Source organism: Pan troglodytes, chromosome 19 (assembly GCF_028858775.2).
Source record: "Pan troglodytes isolate AG18354 chromosome 19, NHGRI_mPanTro3-v2.0_pri, whole genome shotgun sequence".
Taxonomy (NCBI): domain Eukaryota; kingdom Metazoa; phylum Chordata; class Mammalia; order Primates; family Hominidae; genus Pan; species Pan troglodytes.
Window position 1 is genome coordinate 36,343,318 of NC_072417.2, and position 22,841 is coordinate 36,366,158.

General features: G+C 35.7%; 1 protein-coding gene across 7 annotated transcripts in view; it reads right to left on the reverse strand.

The window, feature by feature from the left end:
• Positions 1–22,841, reverse strand: part of NF1 (neurofibromin 1) — a 283,489-nt gene that overhangs the window by 111,853 nt on the left and 148,795 nt on the right. For 4 of the 7 annotated variants that reach the window (XM_001174734.7, XM_054670075.2, XM_054670073.2 and 1 more), the window contains 6 exons: positions 17,895–18,030; positions 8,194–8,352; positions 7,567–7,664; positions 6,181–6,327; positions 4,839–4,985; positions 1,413–1,523 (listed from right to left, as the gene is read on the reverse strand). In XM_001174734.7, the coding sequence (XP_001174734.1) occupies positions 1,413–1,523; positions 4,839–4,985; positions 6,181–6,327; positions 7,567–7,664; positions 8,194–8,352; positions 17,895–18,030 (798 nt within the window). Of the gene's footprint in view, positions 1–1,412; positions 1,524–4,838; positions 4,986–6,180; positions 6,328–7,566; positions 7,665–8,193; positions 8,353–13,698; positions 13,762–17,894; positions 18,031–22,841 lie in introns of all 7 variants that reach the window. The other 3 variants (XM_009432439.5, XM_511395.8, XM_054670071.2) reach the window with 1 other exon arrangement.

A 22,841-nucleotide genomic window follows, 5' to 3' on the forward strand; every position in this document is an offset into this window, starting at 1 on the left:
CCGAAAAAAAAAACAACGCAGCTTTGTTTTCCAGAAATCTTTGCTATTTGTAAACTAATAAGATTTTAAAGAAGAGGGGGAAACACATCTTCTACCTCCCTTACCAATGTTTGCTTTTTACTTAGACAACAACGGGAAAGTAAAAATATCCTGGTTGTATTAAAGGTTGGGGTTAGAATACAAATATGGTTCATCTCAAACGCAAACGAAAATTAAAATGATCTTAGGCAATTTAGAAATGGCAACTGAGATGAGAGCTGGAGAGAGGCCTTTCATGGGAAGGTGAGCAGGGGTTACTTAGAGTTGTTAAAGGGCAAGGGGGTGGTGGGAGGTTCAATGCAATTTTCTTACTTTCTTGATTCCCTAATACTCCAGTCCTTTGGACTTCTTGGTTTTAAGGCTATCTGAATGACCCTATTAGACAAGTTTCCCATCTTCCACTGATCTTCCTTCACCGTCTCTCTACTATTTCTCAACCTTGATTTGTTTCCTACACACTGCCACCTGTGGCCAGCAAGCTGACTAACAATGTAAGTCTACTAACTTAATGGTCATGGATGTTAAATACTGTTAAATTCAGGAAACTGGTAAAGATTAAGTCTATAACTAATGAGTAGCAGAACTAGGTCTAAACATGGTCCTTGAGATTCCAAAGTCAGTGGTTTCTCTATGTATCATGTTGTCTCTAAGGCTCAATTACCATGAATGTATGTCATGGTAAATGGGAAAAAGTAAAACTGACCAAATAACGTCACAGATTGAGTTTTCAAAAGGAAGGTAAAATGAAGCAAAAAAGAAAAGACAATGGTAGGGAAAGCAAGGCAAGCATCATACCTATTATTAAGGAAGAGCTCACAACATTTCCAGAAAGGCTTTCTAGGAACTAGCCTCAACTGAGGGCAGCATGAACAAGCACCGTTTTCCAGGCCACCCCTTGCACCATCTTCATAGAGATTTTTCACCACTCCTTTGAATTATTTATAAATCATCCTGATGCTGTCTTACACAGCATATTTTTAAAAGTTCTCAGAAATAGGCTCTTATAGTTTTATTTCTTCCTTTAAAAAAAGTTCCCAGTTATCATGTTGTGAGTACTATTTAATCAGAATATACTTGAAAACAAAAGATTCTTTGTGGGTTTTTAACTCTTGGTAATTAATCCATTGCAGGCAGTATTTTAAAAAATGATGTAGGACAGAGTAAGCAATATGAAATGGGTAGTATGAAAAGTAGCTACTAGATACCGACCATCATTTTAGGAAACGCAGGCTATTTACCCTGCTATATGCTCCCAAGTAAACTTGTCTTCAATTCCTGTTAAGTCAACTGGGAAAAACCAAACCTGCCATCTCTCTATATTTGCTATAATTTAAAAAATTCTGTTAAGAGACCCAAAACATAGTATTTCTTACCTCCGTGCAACATAATAAAAAATAGGATTCCCAGCTTTGGAAGTCCCAGCTTGGTAGAAAATACTTAACGTTTTCAAAGCCTTGAATTCTTCTTTTTCATGTACCTGATGCCTAAAAGAAAAATAACAGAGTAATTATGAGGCTTTATGTTGTCTACTGAGTATGTAAAAAAGTCTATAATTGGATAAACAATAAAATACTAAAATGAAAAAATATTTTAAAAGCAACAGGCATTCTAAAGGGTAATTTGGCAACATGCACCAAAAATTTCAAGGTATTACTCTTTGAACCACAAAAGCACTTTTAGGACTATTCTAAGAGAACTACTGGGCAAGAATATTAACCATAGGATTGGTTTTACTCATGACATTTTTGTCCCAGACAGAAGTTTATGATTTTTTAAATAATTCATTTTATCAATCTTTTCTAGTTTATGGATTTTGAATGGATGAAAAAGGCCTTGCTTTGCTCATTTTTTTTGATTTATGGAAGTTTATCATAAATGGTATGAAAATATTTTTCCAAATCATTACTCAGTTTTATCAAAACCATTTATTGAAAGTCCATCCTAATCTCGATTCTGAATACCAGCTTTATCATATATTATGTTCCCATATGTATTAAAGCCTGGTTTAATTTTTATATAGTTTGCTCAAGACTCAGTGTGCTTCTTCAACCTCAAGATTCATGTCATTCATCAACTCTAGAAAACATACATCCATTAGCCTTTCAAATATTACTTCTTCCCATTCTCACTGAGCTCAGTTTCTAGGGAACACCTACTAGACATATTTTGAACCTCCTCATTTTATCTTCTGCATCTCCTAACCTCTTTCATATTTTCCATTTATCTGTCTATACTGACTGTATGCTAGGTAATTTGCTTAGAAACTAGCTTCAGCTATAAATTTATTTATTTATTTTTTTTGAGATGGAGTTTCGCTCTTGTTGACCAGGCTGGAGTGCAGTGGCGCGATCTCGGCTCACTGCAACCTCTGCCTCCCGGGTTCAAATGATTCTCCTGCCTTGGCCTCCCAAGTAGCTGGGATTACAAGTGCCCACCACCACACCTGGCTAATTCATATATATATATTTATTTATTTAGTAGAGATGAGGTTTCGCCATGCTGCCCAGGCTTGCCTCGAACTCCTCACCTCAGGTGATCTACCCACCTCGGCCTCCCAAAATGCTGGGATTACAGGCGTGAGCCACCGCACTCGGCCTAAATTTTTTTAAGTACACATATTTTCTTTTACACCTAGTATTTCTATGAGCCTTATGTCTTGGGAAGAGATTGCATTAGCTCAGCCCATCATGCTGCTGGTACCAGGTCAGAATTTTAAAAATATTAATGGAAACAACCTAGATATCATTTGATAGGAGAAACAAATGTACATGTGCATAGATAAATGACTGGGAGACTATTCACCAAACGTTAAGTGAGGTATTCTGAGAGGGAGGATAAACAATTTTTAATTTTTTTAACTTTCTTTAGATTTCTATATCAAGTAATTTAATAATTTTTTAAATAACTGAGAATATTATAAAGCTACCTTCATTTTTTTTTTAAAAAAGAAAATGGGTCTCCAAGAGCATCAGTGGGAATTTAGAACAAAAATAAGATCCAACATTTATTAATCACTTTACAAGTACCAGATACTGTGCTAAGTATATTATATATATTGGATTACTTAATCTTCAAAAGCACAAAAGATTGCTTTGTAAGGGAAGGTAGGATCTTAGAAAAAAGGAATAATAAAAATATTTTTCTAGAAAAATGGCTAGGATGTCCTCAGTGATGTCAAATTTAAAAACTGTTTTGATTCATTCATTTTTATATTTATATTTATTTATATTTATATTTACTTATATTTCTTTTTACTTATATTTTTACTTATTTCTTTATTTATAGACAAGGTCTCATTCTGTCACCTAGGCTGGAAATGCACTGGTACAATCACAGTTCACTGCATCCTCAAGCAATCCTCCCACCTCAGCCTCCCAGGTAGGTGGGACCACAGGTGCGTACCATCACACCTAGTTAATATTTTATTATTTGTAGAGATGGAGTCCTGCTATGTTGCCCAGGGTGGTCTCAAACTCCTGGGCTCAAGCAATCCTCCTGCCTTGGCCTCCCAAAATGCTGGGATTACAGGCATGAGCCACTGTGCCCAATCTATCTATCTTATCTTATCTATCTATCTATCTATCTATCTATCTACCTACCTATCTATCTATCTATCTATCTATCTATCTATCTATCTAATAAAGACAAGGTCTCACTATGTTGCCCAGGCTGGTCTTGAACTCCTGGCCTCCAGCAATTCTCTCACCTTGGCCTCTCAAAATGTTGGGGTTATAGGTATTAGCCACCATGTCTGGCCTAAAAATAGTATTATATTTTTGTAGTATATAATTTTCAATTAGGTAATGTGAATAGTCTGTATGGAAAATATGCCCTTAATTACATAGGAATAAACATTTGTTACACTAAAAAAATCTAGTAGAGCTAAAAATAAAAATTAATTTGGAAAGGACACTATATACCCATACATTCTTATGTTTATACATTCTTTCATATATTCATATATTCTTTTAACAGTATCAATGGTTTGGAGTTATATGTACAAAACCATGACCTGTAAGTAATACAACTAACAACAGGCACTTACAATTCAAGGCATATTATATACAAATCTTTAACTTCTCATCATCAGATTCTGTTTTATTCTGTTTTGGAACATACTATGAACATAGCACTCAAATCACAGACACGAAGGAGCACTTACTAAGCATAAAGTCCTGTGAAAGGTACTTTAAAAGATTCAGCAAACTACTCTCACTGTATCATCACAGAGTAAGTGTCTAACAATGAGGATCTTTTCATTCACAAACTAAATCCCACTAAATGGGATTCAAACAAATGTCCACAGAAATTTTATAGCAATACTGAAGTATACTATATTTTCTGAACCTTAATCTGAAATAATTTAAAACCATTAACCTTTATGAGGGTTCTGAAAAATGTTATAGTGTAGTAGAAAAGTCCTGCACTTAAAACCAAAAGACCTATGAATCAGGTATGGAATCTTAGGCAAGTCAATTATTCACATCGAGTTGCATTTTCCTTAACTATAATTTGAAAATAATGTTGTCTTCACTCCCTGGTAAGTATTAAATGTGAAAACTTATGAAAGCAAGATGATAAAATATGATTTGTTACTATTGTTATGACAATCAACATATAAAATAAAACACACCCTATATATATAAATAATATATAGTTGGATTCCCCAAACATGGCAACGTGATTATTAAATACATCTTTCCTCATAGTCTTCTATCATATCTAACAAGTGGCCTGGTGGCAAACTCTCCTTCTCAACCAAAAAGAAAGCAATCAACTATTTCAAGGTTGTACTTTACCTAGTCATAAATTCCTCAAACTTTGAACTGGTAAGGTTAAGGCTGGACCAGTGTGTATCTGCCACAGGTTTGTGCTCTGGAGGACCCAGGTATGCAAGAAGTGTTGCCATCTTATCAAAAGGTCGTCTTCCAACAGCTTTATGATCCCTAGATACAGCAAACTACTTAGAAAAAAAATTAGCAGTTCACATTTAGCACTACACATTTCTTTAACTTGTAACTGGTTGCTTTTCCTTTTACTGTCAGCTGATTTGTAAACAGCACCAAAAAGACCTCAGGACCATGTCTACTTCAATCCATTAATAATTCATAAAAGATTAAAATGCCCTGTCATTTAAACTCCCATCTCCCAATTGCTTACCCTTAGCTTCACAGTCCACTACTTTTCCCGTGAATGTGCTAATCATTTTTATTGGCATTTAAAAATAATTTGGACTCATTCTTCCTTTGTAAGGAACTCTTCATACATAGGAATTTGGTCCCTTTACAAGTTTATATAACTAGATGGGACAGCAAGTAATTTATGTTACACAAGAGACTAATAAGAGCTAATGAAACAATGCCCAAATTAATAATTTCGATTTTTAAGTTTTTTGTTTTTTTTTTTTAATTTCTGAGATGGAGTTTAGCTCTTGTGGCCCAGGCTGGAGTACAATTGTGCGATCTTGGATCACTGCAACCTCTGCCTCCTGGGTTCAAGTGATTTTCCTGGCTCAGCCTCCCGAGTAGCTGGGATTACAGGCCCCTGCCACCATGCCCAGCTAATTTTTGTATTTTTCGTAGAGACAGGGTTTCACCATGTTGGCCAGCCTGATCTCGAACTCCTGACCTCAGGTGATCTGCCTGCCTCAGCCACCCAAAGTGCTGAGATTACAGGTGTAAGCCACTGTGCCAGGCCGGTATTTTCTATATAAAGCTTTATTTGCATATACTTAGAGTATCACGAATGAGTTTATCATAGAATTAAAACACTGACAATATTTTAATTACTGAATTCCTATGAATTGGCTGTTCTTCAGAGTCAAATGCCAACGCTAATCTGAACTTCTTTGGATCTATAACAATCTGCAAGCCATAAAAACCCAAAGAGCAAATCTGTGATTTCTTAACCTGACAAAAAAATAATAATAATGACCACTGGAACCTAGGTAGGTTTGTTGATTATTTAATACGACTTAACCTTTTGTTTGTATTTTTTTGAAAAAAAGAATCTTTCTCTTTCTAAACCATAATTCTTAGTCCAAGAAGATGCAAAGTAAAAAGCACTATTCATGACCAATAATTGTATTAATCTAAATTTAAACGGAGAGTGTTCACTATCCCCATGACTGAGAAATCTTACCTGTTGCTGGAAAGATACTGCCCAATTTTCTCCTGATTGTTCCAGAGTAGACGATGTAAAGCAAGCACATTGCCATCACTTATGAAGGAAAGACTATGATTTACTGCATCACTTGTAGGACAATCAGATGCTATATCAAGGAAAAACCTTCAAAAATGCAAAGTCATTAGAATTTTCAACACCAGATACACCCAGACTTATGTTTGAATTAAATTTATATGAAGTAACTTTGTGAAGTAACTGAGATTACAAATATGGAGGGCTTGTTCCCACAATGTGACTTGACATTAGACAAAGCAAAAAGGACAAGGAGAAAGTTGGCTTTCCATTTCTGATACCCGGCTTCAGCTTCAAAGTAGGCTCTGAAGTTAAACAACAACAAAATTAAGATGGATGAAACTTTGGAAAGAGGCTAGTATTTTACAGATAAGGAAATGAAGGTCCAGACGAAAGACCTCCCCAAAGATATATAGCCTGCTAGGTCAGAGCCAGGATTAAAACTTTGATCCTTTTAACTTTGTATGGGTACACAGAGTGCCAGAATATGAATCCTATGCTGACATTCACTCTCTTTCCAACATGGCTTGTCATTCAGCAATATACCTTTTCAACTCCAATTTCTCTAACAGAAAAAAAGTCAGTAACAACTACAATGATGATAAACTGGAAGAGAGAGTTGTACAAGACTAGCTTAGATGATGAGGATCAATTAGATTCACACTGCATGAAAAGCAGAATTCCAGACATAAATTTACAAAGCGCTTTCTTATGAATTATCTCATTTTTTTCTCTAAAAACAACTCAGGCAAAGAGTTTATCCCTACTTTACAGATAGACCAATAACTCAGAGAAATAAAGTGAAATAACTAGTTATAGAAATCTAGCAGAAAAGTTTTCTAAAATCATAAAGTTCAGTTCCTCATAAACAAAATCTTATGTGTTTGTTTTACTTGGTTTAAAGAATAACATTTTAGTTTAGATACACTTCCAAATTTAAGTATCACAAATACTCTAACATCAAAAAAACCTTATTAAACATTGTTATGTATTATTGATACCAATTTGGTTTTAGTTTTAAATAAAAAGAATCCTACTTCTTCCTTGTCCACATATTGTACCATCCTCAAATCCTTTATTTAATTAGACATGTCAAAAATCCCTCTTGGTTTTCAAATATGAAAATCACTACCAAATTATAAAAAATATTAATTTATTTCATGACTGTCTTTTATAGTAAAATAAAATAAGACAAGCTATGTCTTGACCTAGAGCAGGAAAAGAAAAAAACTTACACAGGAACTTCATGTAAAACAGGTACATGGATTTATGTGAAACCGAAAATATTTGATTCAAACAGAGCAACTGAGTAAGTGGCAAGAAAATTACCTGCGTGCTGCATCAAAGTTGCTTTTCACAAAATCATTGAAAGGCCGCATATGTTCTTCTTTTGTGAAGAGAACATGATTGGCAATACTCTGAAGTATCTACACAATAAAACAGGGTTATAAATAATCAGATTATTTATTGTATGAAGTCTATACATTAAGACATTCTTTAAAAACATGAATTTTCTCATTGATATAATTTCTGCTAGTACTTAAAAATCAAACATTCCTCATTCTATAAATTATTTTAGGTAGTGTTTCTAACCTTCCCAAATATAATTATTATATTTACATGTAAAAATACATATTAAAAATGTTTAATGACTTTTAAAATAAAAAATCCTATAGTCTACATTCTAGTCTGTTTCAGAATGTCTAGAATGATTACGCAAAAAATGATCTTCATAACACAAGACATCTGCTATAATAAAATGTTTTATCATGAAAATAAGGTCCATCAGGTACCTAACTAATGAATTCCTTTGTAATATAAACAAATAAAACAAAAGCACATAACTGAAAACCATAGGGTATTTCAAATATAAATGTAAGAGGAAGTACTGTAAGAAAAGCTGAAAATTTAGTTGGAAGGGGAATTTAAGATAGCTAGATTATCAAAATAATTCACCTTTGACATTAACTTCAAGCCCCTTTCGATTCTAGGTGGTGGCTTTTTATCTAAAATCCCTGCTTCATACGGTGAGACAATGGCAGGATTGATAAATCTGAGGAACATGGCACTTCCTACTGCACCGATGCTGTTCTGAGGGAAACGCTGGCTAACCACCTAAAAACAAGGAGTTGAGAATTGAGTATAAGGTTTGAATTAATATAAAGACATGAAAACAAAGAGTTCAAAGGTCAAACTTTGCACAAAAACTCTGAATCGATCAGTCCTCATGAATGACATATTTCTATTTTTTTCTTCTCCCAAAACATGAGAAAATAAAGTTTCCTCTCAATTCTAGTCTTATATCATATTAAAGTACAATTAAGGTATCTCAGAGGAAAGAAAAACCTCATGGATGAGATGGGTAGAAGAAACCTGAAAAAAGATCTTCACTGTATCATCACTTATACTGCATGTTTGATGAGTAATGAAAGCAGACCAAATTTTTCACACAAAGATGATCATAATTTACTAAGATTAACAGACATGAAAGTGTGGTCAACTTTATAACGTGAAACTAAATTTTCAACAGCACACCCCCAAAACATCCTATACCTGATAGTACATATTTACATTTTGTTGTGTACCAGTTACAACTGAATTTAAGAAAAAATGCTTGCCATATACAAAATAAAATCTTAGATTCTTACTGAGAAAAAAAAAAAACTTACTTACAAGAAATGTTACTGCCAGTTCCTTTTCTTCACAGCTTCCTTTATAATACAAGAACCTACCTATTATTTAAACCATGGAGGGATGGGAATTCTTGGGGACCTAAAAGAAAAAAGGATCTCACCAGAAGAGAGAACCCCTATGTCTACCTCAATTTATAATTCTGTCAAATAAAAATAATTTAAGAACTCAAGAAATGGTTGTCCAGCCTGAAAAGCAAAGTGAACCCAATATTTAAAATGGATGATTTTCCCTTTATAAAACATTCTACATTAAGATAAAAAGGTACCTTAGCTCGGGAAGAGTGCTACAAAACTGGTTCAGCTCCCATCCCTTTCCAGAGTCCCCTGCTTTAAATCATGTTATAGATGAAAATTATATTTTGCAATTTACATTTTTATATATACTATATATGCTCATTTTTAAAGAACACTTAAGGTAACATTTTAATCTCTACAGCTATTCTTGCTTAGTGTGGCTAAACTGCTGTTTAAAGTAGCAGTGACTACAAAACTGTAGCATTCCACTCAATATTCTGTGATTTCAAGGATAAACCTTCATTTCAAAGGATATTCGTGGGAGGGGACCCAGATTTACATGCGGAATATCACGTAGCTATTTTTTTCACAATGCTTCAATAAATATTTCCTGTCATAATTTATGACAGGAAATTATGACACAAATTATGACAGGCTGACTCCAGATTAACTCTGGAAAAAATGGGGATTATTTCACTTCATCTTGTTCAATGTAGTGCTTCATGCAGTCCACATTTTAAATGCGTTATCACTGCTTATAACCTCAAAATAGCTTTCTATAATCTCTAACAGGAAGTTAGTAAAAACTAGATTTTAGAGAAAATATTTGTAAGAGGTGATAAAAAGAGGTCAGTTGTAACTAATATAGTTCCATCTTCAGTTACACTACACATAGTTCAGGAAGCTTTCTTTATGTTACAGTGTTTATTGCATGAAGAACAACCTTAACCCTTAAATAAGGGGAAACTGGTGAAGGTGACTAAATATAGCTGCTTTATTAGAATGGCTTTAAAACCTAAATACCATTTATTTTTAGCTCAAATATATACATTTGGAATTAGATACAGAAGTTTTAGCTAAAACTATAGAAAGACGTAAAATTAAGAAAAAATTCCAGTGCTTTGACTATTCCAGTACGGTGTTGAACCTTCTGGGGACGAGGAACCTCTTTGAAATCTGATAAAGGTTAGAAAAATGAATGTATGCATTCACACACAAAAAATTCTTCACATAATTTTAGAATATTAATAGACCATCATTGCTACTGAGTGGTTTTCTAAAACTCCCAAATTTTAATCTTAGACAATTCTCTGGCTGGGCGTGGTGGCTCACGCCTGTAATCCCAGCACTCTGGGAGGCCAAGGCGGGCAGATCACTTGAGGCTAGGAGTTCGAAACCAGCCTGGCCAACATGGCAAAACCCCATCTCTACTAAAAATACAAAAATTAGCTGGACATGGTGGAGCCACACCTGTAATCCCAGCTACCTGGAAGGCTAAGGCAGGAGAATCGCTTAAACCCAGGAGGTGGAGGTTGCAGTGAGCCATCGTGCCACTGCACTCCAGTCTGGGTGACAGAGAGACTGTCTCAAAATAAATAAATAAATAAAGGCAGACAAAAGAAACCTATAACATTTTAAAGCCTTTAAGGAGTGAGTTGGCAGGAGGGAAAAGGATTAAAAACTGCTTTATAATTATTTTAAAATAGATTATTTTAAAAGAATTAGCATCTCATACGTTTAACTCATTAAAATTCTAAAAGTTTTTACAAAACTAAAACCCATAGTTTAATTTTCAAAGAACCAGTTAGTTTATAAAATGTTAACCTGCTGTGAAACACATGGAGAGCTTTCAAAATACTGTTTTATTTTTTATGCTAGTAAAATGAAGCACTGGGAGTGGAGAAGGAACAAGGAAATTTGTAATGGTTATCATCAATTAGACAAAATACTTCTTTGAAAGTAGCTATTTACCGGTTTTCTCTAGGACAAAGAAGTTTTAAAATGTGACTCATATTTACACCTGATTTAATGGTACTCAGCATCAGAATTTAATGAAAAAGTGAGTGATTTCCCAAAAGCATATTGTAAACTTTACGAAAAGTACTACACTTTTACCATCTTCCACATCTTTAAAAATAATTCATGTCAAAACCCAAAATATCGACACCTCAGGAACACATACTGTTTCATGTATCATATAAATATATGTATCACTGATGGCAGAATCAATATAATTTTGGAACTAAAAACTGATTTTAAAAACCAATAAAAATGCTACATAACAAGTTTCGTAAGTCAACTTATAAAAGGACTGTTTTTTTTCATTCACCACTAATTGACATCAATGTAATTTTACCTCATAATACATACATGCTCTAGTGTTTTTTTTAATCCATAAAAATCTAATTTGGATCCAAAAGACATTCTGCATAAAAGGTCAAACTTGGGCCAGTCTGTGTGTTGAGACCAGTTATCAGCCAAATGTACCCTTTCTTCCCTTGGTAAAAGCTGACTACATAACGCGAATGCATGTAGTCATAAACTACACTGCAGCAAGAGCATTACTACCCATATATACTTAGTTACTGCATTCTCCCTGAGTTAGGCAGACAGTTAACTTTCAAAGTAAACCTCATTATATAAACCTCATTATACACTATATATTTGAGAATAATAAACAGTTATTTGTAATGTGACTACACAGCTATATACTAGAAGCCAGATCTTCTCTCTATATTTTACATATTCCAATCCATGACATATACACCCAAAAAGAAAGTCAGCTTGCTCTTAAATATCATTAGGTTTTGTTAAGGCACACAACTCCATAAAACAACATTTTAAATTTATGAGTATACTGTCTTCATACTTTGGAATGTACTCTAAAATATCTCGAATTACCAATTAGATTCCCCTTGTTTCCATGAGGAGCTCATATTACCTGTGCTGAGAAATACATTCCAAAACTTAGCGTTACCCAGAAATTAAAAAAAATTTTTTTGAAAATAACTCTAGTAGAAAAAGAAACATTTCAAGAAACAATTTTAGACATAATCTTAATAAATAAAGCAGTGTTAGAAAGGCTAGAAAACATGCTCTAGAGAAACACAGAAAGCCTGAATTTTAATTATGTGATACACTACAAAATGGCATTAGTATAACACTGAACAAGAGTGTTAGAAGCAGCAAATTAATTTCAACAATGATGGTGTACATTATGTTAAACTCACATATGCTGAGAATTAGAAGGCTGAAGCATTAGAAACGTCTTTATAATCCAATCAATTTGATCATAGCTAGTCAAATTTACTTAATATAATCAAAAATAAAATCTTCAATGGACACAACAAAAGTATATGTCTACAAATTTAAATTTTGATTTGAATTTTAAAAATCTATATTTAAAGCTTAGATAACTTATATGTACAGCTTAGAAACTTATATGTAAAGCTTTTTCGTTTTTTGTGTGTGTGTGTGTGTGAGACAGGGTCTTACTCTGTCACTCATGGTGGAGTACAGTGATACAATCACAGCTCACTGCAGCCTCAACCACCTGGGCTCAAGCAATCCTCCTGCCTCAGCCTCCCGAGTAGCTGGGACTACAGGAGTACACCACCACGCCTGGCTAATTAAAAAAAAAAAAAAAAATTATTTGTAGAGACGACTCGCTATGTTGCCCAAGCTGGTCTTTAACTCTTGGGCTCAAGAGATACTCCCACCTTGGTCTCCCAAAGTGCCGGGATTACAGGTATGAGCCACTGTGCCCAGCCATAAAGCTTTTATTATATGTAAAGTTTAAATAAGGAATGAAAGATGAAACCAGATGAACACTGTATTCTAAATTACACCCTTTTAAGAAAACTACCTACTTAGTTTTCTTTACATCTTACTCTACAATCATTTGGATTATATGAACAAAGACAGGGCTCAGCCTGATAAGTCACTGTGACAGATAATGGCAAATGTAAAATGAATGCATATTATATTTTGGACAAATTCCATTCACTGGAAGAAAATAATTACGACTCTCATAATTTTCTTCCTTTTAAATAAATCAAGGCAAGTTCATAGAAGCAGATAGTATATTCACATTATGTTTGCAGAATGATGTGTTTTTCTACAAGTATGAACTCAGTTTTCTTTTATCTCAAAAGTATTATCTTATCATTTACCTCTTATTTTTTTGAGGTAAAAGTAGTTTTACCATTAAAATTTCTATAATCTATGCACAAATATCTAAATTATGCCTGAGACTGCCTAGATAAAAATATGAAGAGTAAAAAAATAAAATTTAGCAACTTTTAGGTAAGATTTAGAAAGTGACTCTTTCCCACCATATACTTCTAACAATTAAGAAACACTGTCATCTCTGGGAAAAAAAACCACTCACATTACCTTCAAACAAGAAGCAAGAATGAAGACAGTCAGCGTTTCCTAAGGCCTTGAAATTAAGTTTCTTTGCATTCATTTATAATTTAAAAAGTAACAATAATAAAATTAGACCAAGGATATCCAATGCAACAAATGCCCACAAATTGCCTTTGGGATAAATCAAACCAAAGGAACACAGAGAATGTTTCAATGTAACTTAATTCCAGGGTTAATTGAAATGAAAGCTATTTTGTGCCAGAATTAGTAGAATGATTTTACAGTGAAGGTCAAATAGGCTGAAGTGAAGATATTCTTAACAAACAGCAAAAGATTTTTGTTTTGCTTTGAAAGAAACAGCTAATAAAAAGTTCTCCAAACTTACTGATTTTTTGTTTTCCTTTTTTTCTTTTACTGTAGCTTTATTCAGTAGGGAGTGGCAAGTTGCCTACAGAACAGAGATGAGCACAAACAAGTCACAGCACCGACTACATACAGCAACAAAAACAATGTTGGCTTGTACATAAAATTACACCATAAAATGTAACACAAATGGAATCAACAAAAAATTAGAAATCAACTGAATTTTGAGGAATGAATTTTAATTCTGGGTTTTAATTTTTATTACATTTTTAAGCCAAGCACTAAAACAGCAAGAAATGTTGAGACCCAATCATGTCTACTATTTCTGGCTATGAATCACAGAAAAACTCTCTCCAAGTGAATTTGAGGATATTAAATATTTACATTTTGGTTAATTCCTAGCTTTTGAGAAATGTAATATAAAATATTCATTACAAGTAGATCACACACTAAAAACATTTGTGTCTACATAATTTTTTCTTGGTATGTAAAATTCTTCTCTGTGTATCCTTCAATTGACTTTAAGTTCTTTTTCCAACACCTGGCATTTAATTATGATCCTACTGAATAAAGAAATAAAAATTATATGGATAAATATAAAAATTCACTTCAGAAATTCTGAATTAAAGACCTCTCTCTCTAAAAAAGATTACTCTTAACATTTCACATATTTTTCAATGTTTGCAGGCTACTTCCTGAAATGGTTCTAATCAGAGGAGGTTAAAAGCTCTGCAACATTTGGGAGAAGAAGGTTATCAGCTCAACTAGTAAGAAGCATTAATATTATTAAAGTGAAGAAACTGCAGAGAAAATTACAGAACAAAACTGTAGGCCTGCTTAAAACTTTTCACATATTACAGTTGACCATTTATCAAAATATCTATAAAAAAAAAAAAAAAAGCCACCTAAAAAACCCCCAAAACTCCAGGCACATATTGGTTTCATCTCTCAGAGCTCTTTCTAGACCAAAGATTTCTTTCAAAATTAAAAGACTCTTGATTGGACTAGCCTAGGCAGAATAATTATTTTAAAAATATTTTTAAAACCATGTTAGAATTATTTAATCCACAAATAGATGGCATCTTATTCTGGGAATTCTGGACATCCAACACCATAACCCATAACTTGGGCTTTAAGTTAGTTAGACATCCATTCATCCACCCACCCATTCATCCATCCAAAGAGTTACTGTGTACCTACAGGTCAAATACCATTCTAGGCATTGGGAAATAGCAGTAAAACAACAAGACACAGCCCCTTAGCTCACAGAGCTTTGTTTCAAACTTTAGACTATATACAAATGTATTAGTAACAATGGTATATAACTATCATTTATAGCCTTAAAAATGTGTGTAAACTACTTCAGTTTGGAGAAGCAGATTTACTGAAAAAGGGTGAGATTTATTTAGAATCATAAATTAGTTCTTAGAATTCTCTCACCATACGAGAATATCCACTTTGGGAATCATTTTATCTTTATCCTAAAACCATCAGGAGAAGTGAAAACAACACATGAGAAAATGATTTAATTATAAATCTGACACATGTTCACAGTTGGCTATTCTTAAATAACCTTAATCCAGTCAACTAAGGAAGGAAGGTATATAAAGTAATAGAGCTGGTTAACGCATGATTTGAAAAGGCTTAAAGGCCAAGATATGAACTCAAAAAAGGAGCTAAAGTCCAGGGAAGTTTATTAGCTAGCAATATACTCACTTCCCTTTCAACATTTCCCCAGTAGGTCCCAAAGGGAGTACTATCCCTCCAGGCAGGACACAGAAGAGCAGGAAGGTACCTTTCTGTTACTGCCAAAGGCAAAGGGGCAAGAAAAAGCCAGAAGAGGGAAGATGAATAAAAACAAAAGAGCAAACCAAAAGAAATAAACTAGGTTTGGGAAGCAGACTCAATAAAATACTATCTTGGACCAAAGCTTTTTTCCTATCTTTCTTTCTAATCAGTAAATGTAACATTCCCTGTTACCAGTTACTAATTAAAAAATAAAGCCTTATTTAATAACAACACAGCATGCTGTCTCTGCTCTTCAACAATGCTTTTACCTAATACTTAAACAATGCACTGATACCACCTTTAATTCATGTTTTTAAAGATAATAATTTTATGTGAAATTTTAACATAATAAACCAGGTTTGTTATTAAAATAATATAGGATATTTCACTGTGAAGTGCTCTAAAAAGCATAACATACTGTTTAATAATCACCACATATAGTGTTTAAAAATCTATTTTCACTATTTTCCTCCTTTCTTAGCTGTGAAAGCTGGCAAGAATCTTGTTTACTTAGGTGGGAGGGATGGGAAATTTATTTCTTCATTAAATATTTCCTAAGTACTAAATAAGTGCTAAGACCTGTTCCTTTTACATTATTAGAATCATGGTCTCAAAACGGTCTCCAAGTTTGCTGATGATACAAAAAGATTTTTCTTTTAGGATGACAACCACATGAAGAAATTCTACTACAATCTCCTAGACCATGTAATCATGTAGTCAGTCCCCATTCACTTTTTTTTTTTTTTTTTTTTTTTTTGAGACGGAGTCTCGCTCTGTCGCCCAGGCTGGAGTGCAGTGGCGCGATCTCGGCTCACTGCAAGCTCCGCCTCCCTGGTTCATGCCATTCTCCTGCCTCAGCCTCCCGAGTAGCTGGGACTACAGGCGCCCGCTACCACGCCCGGCTAATTTTTTGTATTTTTAGTAGAGACGGGGTTTCACCGTGTTAGCCAGGATGGTCTCGATCTCCTGACCTCGTGATCCGCCCGCCTCGGCCTCCCAAAGTGCTGGGATTACAGGCGTGAGCCACCGCGCCCGGCCCCCATTCACTTTTAACCAGCTAAAGTCAAAGCCTCTGTCATTTTAGAAACCCACTTGCTCTCTGAAACCAGTTACTACTAGGCCAACCAAGAAGCTGACCCAGACTATTTTTAATATGTGCTATTTCCTGTCTGCCTAGTTTCATCAATAGAACAATTACTAAATAAAATTTAAAGAGAAACCTGAATACAGTCCAAACTTGAGAAGATATTCACTGTATTAAGTTTCATATTATAACTAAACTACCCTTTAGACTCAGACTTAACTAGTTGAAAAAATTATACAGGATTTTCCTAAGTTTCCTTGAGCCTTTTTGTAAAGGCAGAAAAGTCATGATAAATTAAGAGAGACAAGGTTAAGTATGTTTTATCATCTATGTATACTGTGAAAAGCTTTTTTACAGATAGAACAGATACATCTTTAAAAATGGCAATGGGGAAAAAATTCACATAGAGCAGCCTCAAACAGCTTTTAAAATGGTGATTTCAATGATGCTGTTAACGTCTCTAAGCAACTGAAGCCGTGTGCTAAAAAAGCAAATGGCTGCGATGACTCTGCAAAGAGAGAGACACAAAGACATGGGTTTTGATAACTGTGTATTTCCCTTATATCCACCCCTATCCCAAATTCCAGACCCACTAATGTTTCTTCCAGAATCATAGTTTCCAAAAGGCTAATATGCATTTGCAGGACCTCCCTTGGAATAAATAATTCCTAAAACTGCAATGTGCAATTCAAAAACACAGTAGAAGACATAAAAGAACACAGACCGAATTCCCTAAAAAAGAAGGCCATGACTATGGCTATTTTCTGAGTTCAGACGCATTACTTGCAGTGCTAGTGTTAGAAGGTCTAATAATTTGGTCTGAATGATGATGCAGTATCTCTTTTAAGAAACATGCTACATAAAGTAAACAGAACAATCAGTCTATCCTGGGAAAACCTGACACAAACTAATTATACATTAATGAAGAAACCAAAATCACAGATGATCAAGCAATTCACAATGCAAAAAGCAAGGAGGAGACCCGCCTCAACTGTGAAATACCCTGTAAATAATTTAGGTTAATAGATGACAACAACAAAAATCCATAATATGTTCATTTCAGCCACATCCATCATACCCAATGGATTCACTGCATTTTAAACTTGCTCCCAATGCAAGTAAAATTTAGTATTTTAAAGTATTCTCTTACTTCAAACTGTTGCCTAAGTAATATTTAAGTTTTTTTCAAAGACAATTCCAACAACAATTCTCAATGTATTATTCATCCAAACTGACTCAGTATTATAGTTAACCACACACCATCAGCAGCTAGATCCTTCTTTGATAAAGCATTCTTCATAATTTAACTTTAGATTAATAATGGTAATCTCTAACTGTAAGCATACCTGGTATAAACAGTGGCACACACTTCGAAGTTGAGGGGGGAATTCTGAGGAGGAACTGATGATGGCATGGAAGAACTTTTCAGTCATCTGAAGGAGGTTCCGCTGGTTTTCCTCAAGGCTCTCTGATGGTTCTAACCTACAAAAAAATAAAAATAAAATCCTAACACTTTCGTTTAAAACAAATAACAAAAATCACTCCTTAAAAGAGACTCTTATACAGACATTAAGCCAAGTGCAACGTGTAGACTTCATTGGAATCTTTAAACAACCAACTATAAAAAAAAAAAAAAGACAACTTTGACAGGGCTGGATGGCTTACGCCTGCAATCCCAGTACTTTGGGAGGCCAAGGCTGACAGATCATTTGAGGTCAGGAGTTCAAGACCAGCCTGGCCAACATGGTGAAACCCCATCTCTACTAAAAATACAAAAATTAGTCAGGTGCCTGTAATCCCAGCTACTCAGGAGGCTGAGGGAGGAGAATCACTTGAACCTGGGAGGTGGAGGCTGCAGTGAGCCAAGACTGCACCACTGCACTCCAGCTTGGATGAAAGGGCAAGACTGAATCTCAAAAATAAAAATTAAAAAAAAGACAACTTTGAGATAACTGAAAAAAATTTAACAGAAAACTAGTCTTAGATATATTATTCAGGATTATTAACTTTAATTTGTGTGGAAATACTCAGGCTGCACATGCACGTGTATGTGTGTTTAAGTCTGTATATGTTAGAAACATGATCTCTGAGATATGCTTTAAAATACCCAAGCAACAAAAGGGGGAGAGAGGGGACAGATAAAACAAGAATATCATGTATTTTTCCAATTCACAATCCTCTATGTGTATATGCCCATGTGAAAAAATTAACACACACATATGAATGATGCAGGTGTTTTTTTTTTGGTGGGGGGTGGGGGCGGGGGATGGAGTTTCACTTTCGTTGCCCAGGCTGGAGTGTGATGGCGCAATCTCAGTTCACTGCAACCTCCGCCTCCCGGGTTCAAGTGATTCTCCTGCCTCAGCCTCCCAAGTAGTTAGGATTACAGGCATGGGCCACCGCGCCCGGCTAATTTTATATTTTTAGTAGAGACAGGGTTTCACCATGTTGGTCAGGCTGGTCTCAAACTCCCGACTTCAAGTGACCCACCTGCCTCGGCCTCCTAAAGTGCTGGGATTACAGGCATAAGCCACCACGCCCGGCTGAATGATGTAGGTTTTTACTTTTTTCATCAATAGTAACAAAAGGCAACTTTCATCTTTCAGTCTACATTATGTTTCTGAGATTTATCCATGTTGATAGATGAAGATATAGTTCACTTTACTGCATAATAGTCTATTGTATACCATGATTTATCTATTCTCTAATTATAATGAACATTAAACATTTTTCACCTTTACAGACACCATTGCAATGAACATTCTTGCACATAAGAGATTCTCTAAGGCAGCTACCTAAAAATGAAATTTCTGAGTTACTGAGTATATGCAGATATAACTTTACTAGATATTGCCAAATAGCTCTAAAACTAGTACTGTATAAGAATTCTTATTCCCCTCCAATCTAGCAGTTGAGTAAAACATGAGGTAGCTCATGTTTTAACTTCTATTTCCACAGTTCCTACTAAGGTTAGACATGCTTTTAGATATTTTGTGGCCATTCAGGTTTCCCCTATCTTGAACTGCATTTCACATCCAGTCTGACATTTCTAACTGCTAGATGTCCCCTCCCCACTGGTATCTAAAAATCAGTATGCCCCAAATTAACTGATTTTTCCTCGTACTCTTATGTCTTATCATGTGCTCTATGTTATCAATAGCACTATCACTTTCTTAATCACATCATTCAGGCCATCTCTGATGTCACTTTTTCCTGCTCTACTTCATTATTCCCCATATCCAATCAGTATTGCTTTTTTTTTTTTTTTTTTTTTTTTGAGATGGAGTCTTGCTCTGTTGCCAGGCTGGAGTGCAGTGGCACAATCTCGGCTCACTGCAACCTCCGCCTCCAGGTTCAAGCAATTCTCCTGCCTCAGCCTCCCAAGTAGCTGGGACTACAGGCGCACCACCACCACGCCCAGGTAATTTTTCTATTTTTAGTAGAGACAAGGTTTCACCATGTTGGCCAGCATGGTCTAGATCTCTTGACCTTATGATCTGCCCACCTCAGCCTCCCAAAGTGCTGGGATTACGGTCATGAGCCACCGTGCCCGGCCCAGTGTTGCTAACTCTTATCAGTACCACCTCTAAACTCTGATGTTGTGATTAAAGGAAGAGATTCCGCAGGCAGACTTACTAGGTTTAAATTTCAGCTCTATCAGTTATCAATCATTATGAGTTGGTCACAATCCTTAAATTCTCTGGGTGTCATTTTTTCTCATCAATAACACAGGACTAATAATGCCTACTTTATGTAGTTTAAATTTTACCCAATAGTAATCAAATCCACAAACCTTTACTCTCTAACTAGCCTAATATGAACTCTCAAAATACACCCCTTATGAAACTCACCACTTATCTGTTGTGTGTTTTATCCCTCTTACTAAACTGTAAGCTCCTTGAAGGAAGTATTTACCTATGTCCCCTTAAAGACTAGCACAGTGCCTTACCACAGCAAGTACTGAGTAAATATTTGTTTTTAACAGGTTAATTAGTAATTTTGTTTCCATATTAATTAACGTATTACAGAAATGCTTTGGACACTTACGTCATTGCTGTAGATTCCTTAGAGTTTGCTGTGTGGCACAGCATATGAATACAGTAAGAGTTCAGAAATTAGCATGGACTGCAAAGCAAGAAATATACTTCATTGAACAGGTGAGTTCTAAAGGAGGCACAGAATTTGCATAGACAAAAGAAGTAAGGGTATTTCAGAAAGAGAAAGTAGGTGGGGCAGGTAATCAATCCAATAAACATTTAGTGCACATCTACTATCTGCCATCTTAGTATCAGGTGCTGAGGATTCAACAATTGCCTTTTGACCTTTTCAAAAAGGAGAAAGACATATAGACCAGGTATTCCACACTAAGTACTCAATACAATAATTCAAGGGTATTGTGATAAATATATATTTGGTCTCTGCTCCTGATTCCTGATACATTGCTCTTAAAACCCTTGGAATCTCTGGAAGTGCTGAGTGTCTTTTATATGATAATGAGATGACTGGTGGCTGGGAGGCCCTAGGGAGCTTCAAGACGGGGCTAGTCACCAGAAAGACCAAGTTTCGATTAGAGGGTTGAGACTTTCAGCCCCGCTCCCCAACCTCCAAGGAGAGGAGAGAGGCTGAAGGTGAGTTTATCACCAATGACCCATGATTTAATCAATCATGCCTATATAATGAGGTCACCATAAAAACCCAATGAACAGAGTTTGAAGAGCTTCCAGGTTGCCGAACACATAGAGGTGCCTGGAGGGTAGTGCACCTGGAAACAGCATGGAAGCTGCAAGCCCCTTCCCACATGCCTTGCCCTATGTGCATCTTTTCCATCTGGCTGTTCATCTGTATCCTTTCTGATATCCTTTATAGTAAGTAGGCAAACAAAAGTAAAGTATGCCCCTGAGTTCTGTGAGTCCTTCTAGCAAATTAATCCAACTCAAGGTGAAGTTGTGAGAAGCACAGGTAACAACCTGGGGCTTGTAATTGGCATCTGAAGTGGTAGCAATCTTACTCAGCCCTTATCCTATGGGAAATCTGATGCTATCTCCAGGTAAACAGTGTCACGGTTGAACTGAATCACAAGGACACCTGGTTGGTATCTATTGGAGAATGGCTGATGGTTGTTAGGAAGCCAGAGGAGGAAAATGAACTTGCAATATGTGGCTAATTGAAGAGACAGTCTAAATATGGGGATTATATGCAGGGAGAACAGTTAAGCTACAACAGTAATCCAAATCTTAAGATATGGAGGTCTAGGAGTTGGTGGGTATGAATGAGATTAACAATTTCTTTAACAAGGCTCAAAGAGACTGCTAGAAACCCTGACAATTGCCTACTTTGTGAAATTTTTTTTTTGAGTCAGCATAGCAGCAGGAATATTGCAGTCCATTTCAGGTTTCCCTCTAAAACAATACCTTCTAGCCACAGTGCTCTCTTGCTTCCCACATGCCAATGGTAACCTGTTGAATATTCTACTAATTCTGAACTACAATGAACATTTGTGTTCAATTATTCAAGTGTTCCTGTGTATAAAACTTTTCCCAAGTTGATTTTCAAAGAACTAGCTTGAGAACTGGAGGTGGAGCAAGATGGCTGAATGGAGGCCTCCAGGGATCGTCCCCCCTATTGGAACACCAACTTGAACAATCATCCATACAAAAAAGCACCTTCATAAGAACTGAAAATCAGGTAAGTGATCACAATACCTGGTCTTAACATCATATTAAGGAAAGAGGCACTGAAGCGGGTAGGAAAAACTGTCTTGAATTACCTATACCACCCTTCCTTCACCTCCTGGCAGTGGCCCCGTGGTGTGCAAAGAAAATCTGCATTTGGGGGACGGACAGCACAGTGATTATGGGACTTTGCATTAGGACTAAATGCTGCCCTGTCATAGCAGAAAGCAACACAGGGCAGAGCTCAGCTGGTGCTCAAGGATGGAGAACTTAGAACAGACCTAGCCAGAGGTAAATCACCCATCCCAGCTGTTGAAACTTGAGTTCCAGCAAGCCCCACCACCAAGAGCTAAAGTGCCCTGAGGTCCTAAATAAACTTGAAAGGCAGTCTAGGCCCACAAGGACTGCAGTTTCTGGGTAAGTCCTGGTGCTGTGCTGGGCTCAGAGCCAGTGGACTTGGGGTGGACCTAGTGAGACAGCCAGGGCAGCCAAGGGAATGCTTACATCACCCCTCTCCCAAACCCAGGCAGCTCAGCTCAGCTTGTAGCTCCAACAGAGATGCCTTCCCTCTGTTCAAATACAAGAGTGGAGAGAGTAAAGAGGACCTTGTCTTGCAACTAC